The sequence below is a fragment of the Leptodactylus fuscus genome, chromosome 1 (genome assembly GCF_031893055.1).
Source record: "Leptodactylus fuscus isolate aLepFus1 chromosome 1, aLepFus1.hap2, whole genome shotgun sequence".
Classification (NCBI taxonomy): Eukaryota; Metazoa; Chordata; class Amphibia; order Anura; family Leptodactylidae; genus Leptodactylus; species Leptodactylus fuscus.
In genome coordinates this window covers 234,150,456-234,162,458 of record NC_134265.1, presented here as the reverse complement: position 1 = coordinate 234,162,458, position 12,003 = coordinate 234,150,456, and the positions used below count along the sequence as shown (strand labels likewise).

Sequence of the window (12,003 nt, the reverse complement as noted above, 5' to 3'; positions counted from 1 at the left end):
TACCCCATAGTGACCCCTGCACACAGTATTATGTCCCACTGTGGACACCCATAAACAATTATTAAACAATTATTATACTCTGGGGTCTTTTCAGACCCCAGAGTATAATAATCGGAGACCCAGGGGGAGAAAAACATAGAAAAACTCTGTTACTCACCTATCTCCCGTCTCCTACGCTGTCGGCCCCAAAGTAGTTGATCTTCAATGACGTCAGACGTCACATGACCCAGGGCGCAGGTAGGCCGAAGTCTGCACGGATCGTGGAGAGGTAACAGTGTTTTTTATGTTTCTTACCTCTCCCGGTCCACCAATCATTCTACTCGGGGTCTGAAAAGATTATGCCACTGACTGACACCTTTTTATGCTGTCCAAGAGGACAGATAAGGGGATTAATAAGTAGCAATTGTAAACAGAGTAGAGATAAGGACTTATAATAAATGTCCTTATCTCTACTCTGTTTACAATTACTACTATTAATCCCCTTATCTGTCCTCTAGGGGATGGAAAGGGGTTTGCTATCAGCATAAAAGGTGTCAGTATACATTCAGTATGTGCATCAGTCCGTTTTAAAGTCTCAAACTGAATTCAAATGGACGGATGGCATACTGATGTGTGAACCAAGCCTTACAGTGTTAGTAGACCTTTGTTTAGATAATTCACCTGCTTGGTTCTATTAGTGGACGCTTGGTTTTGTATATTTTTCAAAAAATACCAAAAGTTCACAAAAATACAGCTAACAGCTGTCCTCGGCTGAGAGACTGTACTTGGTAAAATCCCACATCATTGCATTGCAGCAAAGGCCTCTGGGAAGGTCAGGCATGATGTTAAAGGGAGCGCCCTCTATTGGGCTGCATGACTGAGGCACTGTCTTCCTAATTACATCATGGAAGACAGATTTGTATATTCTCAGGCAGCGCCCTCTATTGGGCTATTGGGCTTCAGCTGAACCCTGCTGCACACTCAGCTCTGCTGCATCGGACTGCTACATTGCACACTGCTACATTGGCCAGCACTGCTACATCGGGCCGTGCGCTCAGCTCGGCTACTCCGGAGTAGCCAAGCTCAGTGAACGGCCAGCTCTGCTTCATCTCCGATGTAGCAGTGCTGGGCATGCACTCTGCTTGGCATCTCCGGAGTAGTCCAGCTGAGCGCAGTAGCAGGGACCAGCTGATGTAGCAGTGCGGAACCTGCTGCACACTCAGCTCTGCTGCATCTGATGTAGCAGTGCTGAGTGTGTATTGAACCATGTTGCACACTCAGCTCTGCATTCCAGGGTGTTGGCATCATTTCCTGGTGTGTGATAGTGGACTTGGTGACTCTCCTGAGTCGAGTGGTGGGATCCCCTGAAACAAAGCATTTTTCCCCATAGACTATAATGGGGTTTGAGATTCGTTTGAATAGTTGAATATTGATCGGCTATTCGAAACGAATATCGAATATCGAACATTTTACTGTTTGCTCATCTCTATTCATAACCCAACCCATTATGTTAGTTAGTTCCCTAAAATTAATTTAGAGCCCAGAATCCACACAGCTGGCATCCCTGGTCCAAATGAAGACTGTGGTTCATGTTTATAGGCAAACTTGATGGTTATCCTGTAAGTAAGTGCAAACAACTCCACAAACTCAGCTAAGGGCTCGTTCACATCTGCGCTCCGGTCTCCGTTTTGCAGGTTTCTGTTTCCTGCCTGAAACTGGACAGGGGACGGAAACCTGCAGTCATTTTTCAAACCCATTCATTTGAATGGGTTTGGAAATTGTCCGGCCGTGAACGTGCAGGACTTTGTGTCTGGTTAAAAAAAAAAAACGGTTTCGCTGTGGAGAGCACAAAACGCTCACCGGCGCTCACAGCCCACACAGTCTGCCAGGTTTCTGTCTTCTGTCGGCAGAAGATGGAACCCTGAAAACGGAGATCGGGCGCAAATGTGAACCCAGTGTTAGCAGTGTAAACTCTAGAGCACAAATAAAAGTGGCTCAGTGGTTAGCACTTTTATCTTGCAGCTATGGGCAACATTTGGAAGGTGTTTGTGTGTTCTCCTCCTATTTGTGTGGATTTCTTCCCATATCCCATACTGATAGGTAATGTAGATTGTGAGCCCTATATATGGGAAAGTGACTGGTTGTAAAACACTGCGAGTATGATGGGCTATACAAGTAAACAAAAGAAATAAATAATATGAAAAAATAGTAAAATTTAATACTTAGTAAAGTAAGTAAAACTTAATAAAATGTAAAATATAATAATCACATTTTATAATACATATTATGTTTAATGTTATGTAGAGACCTATGATAATATGTAAAATGTACAGTTTGCATTATATATAGCAAATGACAGCAGAAAGATCATGTACATAGAATAACAATTTAGAACTGAGTGGATTTGAGGACTGTGTTTGCTGTTTAGGGGAATCATCTGCTATACGGAATAACTGGATTGTCAGATTCACTCATTACAGTTGATTGGGGAGGAAGACATATTATTTCCAATGCCTCTTTCTCTCCATGTTTACCTGGAAGCAGATGGTCAGTCTTCAGCTGCTCATTCTTTGTACTCAAATATTTTAGAATTAATAGCCAGACAGATGGAGCTGTGAGCCTCCTGTTTCTCGATCTGTAACTGCAGATGTCATATCTATTGTAATGTCCTACCTCTATATGAAGCAACCAAAACCAAACTAAAAAGCACAACCTCACCCAACGACCACTCAAGTTAGTATTCTAGAGGGGTGGCATACTGTACATAGGATAGAGGGATAATATAGAATTTCAAATCTGCCACATATAGAAGATGAGCTAGATCACATATGTTTGTGAATATGGTAGTTTTTTTTAGTTATTTTATTCAAAATGTTTTATTACTTTTATCAGTGCTAAAGTAGTATTACGAAACTAGAAATGTCAATATATTTTCTGGTTAAAAGAAAGACTAATCTCAAATTCCTGTTCAGTTACTTTGTGTTCTACTTTACCCAGGCAATCCTAAACGGCTTTCTGATGGATTTTCCTCCAGCAGTAAAGCAGAGTGCAACCAATATAGTGGATGCTGCAGTAGAAATTTACCATAGAATGAGCATTGATCTTCTCCCTACTCCTGCAAAATCCCATTATGTATTTAATTTACGGGACTTGTCAAAGTGCGTTCAAGGTACAGTTTTTGTTATTATCATTGAAATATTTTTTTTTTTTAATTGGAAATGCCTTGAAGTAAGAATTAAATGTATTTTGCCTATGTGTAGTTGAATGGAAGCTGCTGAGGTATATACATAGAAAAACCTACTGTTGTGATTGGAACAATACGCAGTGTTTTAATTGGAACATATTTTATGTATGTTTATAAAGAGAAATGTTTGTGTCAGAATCCGCCACAAAACAAATCTTCCTCAAATTAATTTCAATGAGAAGCAGAAATTGCCTATAGAGTGATATTATTTAGCGCATAAATGCCCAAACTGTAGTTCACGAGCCACACGTCACCCTACTTTGTGGCTCTCAGCTGCCTACTGTAACATCTCTGCCTGTTCAGGTCACTGCGCCACCGTCTGCTCGCATGCGGTGGTGCAGGAGGCGTGTGCAGTTTAGTTCCTTGCTTAAAGTTTTTGGTGTGAACACTGCGTGAACACGGCTCTAGTTCTGTGATTGTATTTGCACCACACCCGTCTTCTGCCCTTCAACGTAGCCCGTCATTCAACGTAGCCATCGGCACATCCCATTGAAAGAAAACCATGCCCATTCTAGCTTCTAGCATTCCCAGAAGTGGCGCAAATGCAGAAGAATAGGGTGTAGTACTTTCATCTGTACTTGCACAGCTCTTGAATTTGCAGTAAAATGGTGCAGGCATAATACTGTATGTTTCAGGACTAGAACAGCATGTTGCACCTAAACTGACATTGGACATGGAGAGAATCTGCTGCTTGTAAGGAGAAACTATTTCTATAGAAACAACCTGATATTCAGCAAATATGTACACAAATCATACTATTTAGAATCAGATACATGCACAATATATGCATTGAATGTGGCTCATTATTGGCTCTCTATACCAAATGTGGTGCTCAGGGTGTAAAATTGGTTTGGGACCACTGATTTAGAGGTATCTGCTGGTGATATGCTGGTGGAAATCCTGATCTGCACTGCAGTTTGCACCCTTTGCTACTTGTAATGAGGTAGCTACTACATATATTTGTACATCATAATCAGGTCGTCCCAAACTCCTATTTTGAACAACCCCAAATTTGATAATACATCTTTATATTCTAATCCACCCATCCCCTAATTATCTTGATGCTTTCTTCTACACTATCTCCATTTCACAGTTCTGCTATATCCTGTTGTATTCTACATATTGCCTAGCCTGTGATTTGTATAAAGGCAAAATGATATCCTAGTTGTGAGCATCTGTTCCTCTCTTAATGCACCCCATGATTTTATTGGCTTTTGCAGCAGCTGCCTGACACTGGTTCCCAGGGTCGGACTGGGGTGTCTAGGGCCCACCAGTGGAATTGTTTCTAGGGGCCCACCACCAGGACCCTGCAGACCAGCGATGCCGAGACAGGGCAGCTAAAGGTAATACCATCTCGGGAGCCATGCTGCTCACCTGCCATACAATGTGCAACAACACACTACCTAAACCTACTGCTACACTCTGTATGGAAAGTGATCAGCATGGCTCCTAGAAATGTTACCATTACCTATAGCCGCACTGTCCTGGAATAGCTGATCTGCAGAGGTCCTGGCTGTTGTATTATCACAGATGTAATATTGACGGCCTATCCTAAGGACAGACCATCAATATTATAAAGTTGGATAAATCCTTTAAAGATTTGTCCAGGAATTGGATCAACCCATTTGCCTGGCGGGAGGTGTAAAATAAAAAAATAAAAAGTGCCTTCACCTGTCCCCATTGCTCCATTGTTCGCCGCCAGTGTCCATTTAGTCTCGTGCCGGCACCTCCTTGCTGGGAGTCCTGCACCTCATGTGACCACTGAAACCAATTAGATACAGGATTTCCAGAAATAAGGCCATGAGACTGAACAGACACAGGCAGGAGCATAACAGGGTGCTGGGGACCAAAAGCTCAATGAAAAACACTGCATCTCACTGTTGTGCCTAATCCATAAAGAGGACCTTTCACCATTTGGGGCACATGCGGTTTAATACACCACTAGAAAGCCGACAGTGCGCTGAATTCAGTGCAGCTTTCACGTTCTGTGCCCTGGGTGAAGAGCTATCGGTGCCGGTACCATAGCTCTTCACTGTCAGAAGGGCGTTTCTAACAGTCAATCAGTAACGCCCTTCCTCGCAGTAGTGTCTATTGCGCTGTACTGTGTGAGGGGGCTTTGCTTACCGCCTAGTGATGACGTTGAGTGGTGAGGAACGCTACCACCCCCAGTACACGTCTATGGACGAGCATTATCAGGAGGGGAGGGGGCGTTCCTCCCCGATCTCACAGTACAGCACAATAGGCGCTGCTGGGAAGAAGGACGTTCCTGACTGACTGTAAGACACGCCCTTCTGACAGTGAAGAGCTACAGTACCGGGACCGATAGCTCTTCACCGGGGGCACAGAATCGGAAAGCTGCACTGAATTCAGCGCACTGTCGGCTTTCTAGCGGTATATAAAACCGCATGTGCCCCAGGTGGTAAGAGCTCCTCCTTAAAATCTCAATATACTGTACATCACACTATAACGATAAGACCTAACACAGCGTCCCACAGTCAAAAAGCGCTGTGGGAAAACCCCCGGCGGCAACATGTCAGTTTTCCTGTAGCGCTTTTTGCAGAAACTCCACAGAGGTTTGCTCTGAGGACTTTCTGCTTCCATTATACCTATAGGGACACTATAGGTGTTTCCATAAATATAAGTGCTGCGATTTCCAAAAACTGCAACAGTTACCTACAAACTCATACATATACATTCATATATACTCACACACACACACACACACACACACACACACACACACACACACACACACACACACACACACACACACACACCTATCTATATAAATATATATAGATATCTATCTATATATAGATATATATATCTAGCATATACACATTTATATACATTCATATACCATATATGCCATATATACTAACATATATCCATACACTCACACATTATTATAGAATGCTGTATATACACACACACATACCTGTATACAAACATACAGTCCTCACACAGTATACAAGACACATGCTTTAACCCTTAAGTACTATCATGGTGTCTATTATAATGATATGTGTATGGTAGTGGTGTATGATAGACACCATGATAGGACTTAAGAGTTAAACAAATGTACACATATACATATTAACCCCTTCCCGCCGATGGCATTTTTTGATTTTCGTTTTTCGTTTTTGACTCCCCTCCTTCTAAACCCCATAACTTTTTTATTTCTCCGCTCCCAGAGTCATATGAGGTCTTAATTTTTGCGGGACAATTTTTTCTTCATGATGCCACCATTAATTATTCTATATAATGTACTGGGAAGCAGGAAAAAAATTCAGAATGGGGTGAATTTGAAGAAAAAATGCATTTCTGCGACTTTCTTACGAGCTTTGGTTTTACGGCGTTCACTGTGCAGCCAAAATGACCTGTCCCCTGTATTCTGTGTTTCGGTACGGTTCCAGGGATACCAAATTTATATGGTTTTATTTACATTTTGACCCCTAAAAAAAATTCCAAAACGGTGTTAAAATTTTTTTTTTCTAAAAGTCGCCATATTCCGACGGCCGTAACTTTTTTATACATAGGTGTACGGGGATGCATAGGGCGTCTTTTTTGCGGGGCCGGATGTACTTTTTAGTTCTACCATTTTCGGGAAATGTTATTGCTTTGATCACTTTTTATTCAAATTTTTATCAGAATTAAAACAGTGAAAAAACGGCGGTTTGGCACTTTTGACTATTTTTCCTGCTACGGCGTTTACCGAACAGGAAAAATATTTTTATAGATTTGTAGAGCGGGCGATTTCGGACGCGGGGATACCTAACATGTATATGTTTCACAGTTTTTAACTACTTTTATATTTGTTCTAGGGAAAGGGGGGTGATTTGAACTTTTAATACTTTTTATATTTTTTTATATTTTTTTTTTATTTTTTTTTTTGCATTTATTAGACCCCCTAGGGGTGTTGAACCCCAGGGGGTCTGATCACTAATGCAATGCATTACAATGCTAATGCATTGCAATGCATTGCAAAAAATCATCATCTCTTTTGCAGGCTGTATACACCAGCCTGCAAAAGAGAGAATTTGCAGACCGGCTGGGAGCCTTTAACAAGGCTCCCGGCTGTCATGGCAATGGGGGGTCGGCCCTGGAGCATGCTCCAGGAGCCGGCGATCCCTGCCAAAATGGCGGCGCCCATGCGCCACCGGGAAGATGGCGCCTCCGGCGCCTTTGACAGCAGCGCCGGAGGGGTTAATGCCTCCGATCGGTCCGGGGACCGATCGGAGGCATTAGAGCCGGTTGTCTACTGCTTAAAGCCATAGTTACAGACCCGACACGCGCCGTACTATTACGGCGCATGTCGGGAAGGGGTTAAATATTACATTTTACCAAAAAAAAGAAAAAAATATACTCACATTTGTGAAGCAGCAGCAGACTCCTCTGTCCCCACACAGGCCGATGTAAGCGATGACTCACTGCTGGGAGGGGGAGGGGGGAAAGTCCGGGCTTGCAGAGAGATCGCTTCCTAAGATTGCACTGGCAGGAGGCCTCTGTGTAAGTGTCGGGGCCCTGGGAAACTGCAGCAGCCGTGCTTCTTTATTCATTACAGCGCTGCCTGCAGCCTGGGGCCCCGAACTTACTGTTCCAGCCCCTGCCACTAGCAGCATCGCTCAGTTTATCAATGCAAATGCACTGGACAGGGGCCCGAACCAGCCCCTGACATCCCGATCGGGCCCCTGACCAGTGCTTCTATATAGTCGGGGCCTGGGGCCCACCGGGGGATTCCCCGGTGCTCCGGCGGGCCAGTCCGACCCTGCTGGTTCCTAAAGTTAAGTTTACTGTTCATCAATATCCCCAGTAGTTTTCAGCAGTAGTCTAACCCAGTGTTTTATTATTTAATGCATAATTGTAAAACTTATTTCCACGGCCCACTTCACATTTATCCACATTAAAACTCATTTACTCTGTACACTGTATAGCGGCCATGCTGCTCTATTGCAGTTCAGTTTCCATTCTTTTGAATAATGGGGGAAGAATGTATTATAGAGTCTTTCGGTATACACTATACTATGGTCCCTACCATGTCATTCACCTTCTCAGCCAAGGGTAATCATATTCATTGGCCACATAGCTATGCTGTAGTTCACTTCCATTCTAATGAATAGGGTAGAGCTGCTTTACCAATAACAGCCACTATAGAGTGTATGGCACTGTGTTTGGTATGCAGTGAAGAGGCCAGAGCATATCCTAGTCCCCCTGTGATGGTGGCGTATAACATTACTCTTATATAAGAATAGATGGAAATTTCTAACAGTGCATTATTTTGGTCAGCTATTTACTGGGCTTATTTATCCTATTACAGTTCTATGTCACACATACTTCATGTATTCTAGCTATGAGTAAAGTACTATATTTGATTTGCATAGACAGATATGGAAATAGGCTGTATGTTTGCATCTGTGATAAATATGAGATCATTAGCATTCAATGTTAGTCCACAGCTCCCAACATAATCTATTATACCATGAACCTTAGCTCTTTCCTACTTGATGTAAAACTTATAAGCATACAGCTGCATAAGATTTACATATGTACTGACTACATTAATGGAACCAAGCTAAGTATCCGTAACCTGCACCATCTTGAAGATGTGCATTAAACTGTTTATTTATAGTCTTCCTATAATTTTTTTTATTATATATTGGTGCATGTGTTGTAGAGATTCACGTAAGATCATATATTCCACAGGCATTCTACAGTGTGATCCAGGATCAGTACGTGATCAGTCGCAAATTTTCAGATTGTTTTGTCATGAATGTCAAAGAATTTTTCATGATCGTCTAATCAACAGTGAAGACAAGCAATATTTCCATACAATGCTGTCTGAGATGGCCAGTAAGTGTTTTGTATGCCCTTATCATACAGTAAACTAACATTGGCAGCTATGGCACTGAACCAAGCCAAAACATCAAATCACTTACACGGAAATTGGAATGATAAAAAATTTAGCTTAGCCAATGTTCTGGGTATTCAAGAGGGTGACATGTTGGTATCCACATCAGATGCTTAAAGTAACACTAAACACAGAATATGCACAAAAATAGTTTCTGAAACCACATTGAGGCTGATTTGTCTCATCTTATAATTCAAACTGCAAAATATATTAAGAGATCTTCTCTTTGTGCCAAAGTCCACCATGTCCCCTTACCTCCTCACCACCTTGTCCAGTGTTAGTCACCTGGGTGGAGCAGAAGCCTCCCTGCTATATTTGTCTGTTGTAAAGCAAAAGACATATTAAGCCCATCCACTTGACTAAGCCTGGGACTCGCAGCAGGTCTCTAGTCAAAAATATAGCAGGATTAAGAATAATTATCAATTACAATAATTACAATACATTACAATACAATACATAATTAATCAATTACAATAATAATTATCAATAGGGGATTAACCATTTTTTCTTTAAATGATCACTTCAGAGAATAAAACTGACACACAACTCCTTGAGGTACATTTGAGAGTTTTCTAGACATGCTCTGTGTAGGGATTGGGAGTATATAGGATGTGACCTCATCTATTGTTAGTTGATGTATTGATGTGTCACTATAGGTGTTATCTACAAAGGTTTGAACATCTATTGTGATCCTATCTTGTTTGTGATATAAATGAGGTCACTGCTGCAATAAAAACCCCTATAGGATTATCAAGATTATCGAGTGTAAGGATTCCATTAGTCTTTAGTGGACCAAGTCAAAATTGCAGGATATTAAACTTATTTTATTTTTTTAATATCAGTATTGACAAGGAATATGAAAAATAAAATAATCAAAAGATGTCTATCATACAAATTTGGCTTAAGAACATAGGCTATTTTGGTGACACATTATCTTTAACAGATTGATTCATATATACACTATTATGTCTACTATAAAATACAGAAAAGATTTGACATAGTTTGGCAAGCAAAGAAATAGAGGGACTAAGACTGAGACCCATGTTTTGGAAATGCAGCTTTTTATATTGCAGATTTTGCTGCCTTTTTTTGAGCCAAACCCAGAAGTGGACTGAGCAGAGGGTAGATGTAAAAGAGCCTCCTATGTATTTCCTGTTCCTTTTGTAGCCATTTTTTGCTTTGCCTCAAAAAAACACAGCAAATCTACAACAAAAAAAGCTGCAATGTGGGGCCTGAGCCTAAGGGCTCGTTCACATCTGCGTTGTCCTCTCCATAATGCAGGTTTCCGTTTCCTGCATAAAACAGAGCAGGAGATGGAAACCTGCAGGAGTCTTTCTCACCCATTCATTTGAATGGGTGAGAAAGCTGTCCGGCCGTGAGCGGAGGTGAACGTTTTATGCTCACCGCCGCGAAACCGGGTAAGATGTTAGGCAGGGTTCATACTACCGTTGGATTCTGTTATGAAGGTGTCTGTTTAAAAAAAACAACAAAACAAACAAAACAAAAACGGACACCTATCATAACAGACATTAACTGACACTAAGGGCTCGTTCACATCTGCGTTGCCCTCTCCGTTGTGCAGGTTTCTGTTTCCTGCATAAAACAGGGGCAGGAGACGGAAACCTGCAGGAGGCTTTCTAACCCCTTTCATTTGAATGGGTGAGAAAGCTGTCCGGCCGTGAGCGGCAGTGAGCGTTTTGCACTCTCCGCTGCGAAACCGGGTTTTATAATCTGGACACAGAGTCGGACATGCAGTACTCTGTGTCCGCATTAAAAAATCCGGTTTCGCGGCGGAGAGCATAAAACGCTCACCGCCGCTCACGGCCGGACCCGGTCTGTGCTTTGCGTTTTCTGGCATGCAGAAGACGGAAAGCACAGAACGGAAAGTAGAACGCAGGTGTGAACCTAGCGTAACTGATGTTAATGTGTCCGTTTTTTAAGTGATCCATTTAATATAAATACAATATTTATATAGTAAATTGGGTTATAAAATAGAGAACAGATTATAAACCATTCATTTATTAACCTACTATTTTATTTTTGCAGGTAAACATTTTGGGGTTCAGATTGATCCAGATTACTTTGTCACAAATCCAATTATTTTTGGTGATTTTATTAAGGTAAAAACAGATGGTCTTCAAGTTGACAGTGATCAAGTACACTTTACAGTGAAATAAACAGTATGAAAACATCCATTCCAGGCTATTCTGTAGACACGGTACATATGTTTACACACAGCCCCTGCAGTGACAGTATGACAGGCCTTTGGGTCGGTTATCTTGCATACAATCACACAAATGTCAGCTATATCAAGCTATTAACCATATAGAGTATGTCTAGTAGAATTGCATCATTCAACAAAGTGTGTCAAATATAACATGAAATTATCTTCCATTGATGTTCTTTGAGAGACGTTGTGTCAGAGTGTATTCTAGTTAATAAATTCTAGACAAAATACGTAAATATTAACTCTCCCTACATGTGCTATCTATCTATCTATCTATCTATCTATCTATCTATCTATCTATCTATCTATCTATAAGAAAAACAGAGTACTCCTCTTTGAATTCTATGGTTTTATATATTATGACATAATACAAAAAATCTGGTCATTAGAAGGTCTTAAAATTAGAAAAATACAAACCCAGATGAACAACAATTAATGAAAAAAATGGACCATGTGATTATTCATTTAACAAAGATAGGGCAAAATCCAGAAATAGTGTGTGAAAAATGTGAAATATTTTTCATGAAAATATATTAGAAAACTGTTAATGTTTTGTATGCTAATTAATTAAGGTCAGTTAGCTTTATAGGAACGTTATTAACTATAGATTGTGCATTTACACAGATTGTGAACATTTTATTTAAC

General features: G+C 41.1%; 1 protein-coding gene across 1 annotated transcript in view; it reads left to right on the top strand.

The window, feature by feature from the left end:
* The window catches only part of DNAH6 (dynein axonemal heavy chain 6), a 285,907-nt gene that overhangs the window by 107,313 nt on the left and 166,591 nt on the right, over nt 1–12,003 (top strand). Inside the window, exons 41-43 of the mRNA XM_075284265.1 lie at nt 2,977–3,148; nt 8,927–9,073; nt 11,178–11,251. Of these exons, the coding sequence (XP_075140366.1) occupies nt 2,977–3,148; nt 8,927–9,073; nt 11,178–11,251 (393 nt within the window). The remainder of the gene's footprint in view (nt 1–2,976; nt 3,149–8,926; nt 9,074–11,177; nt 11,252–12,003) is intronic.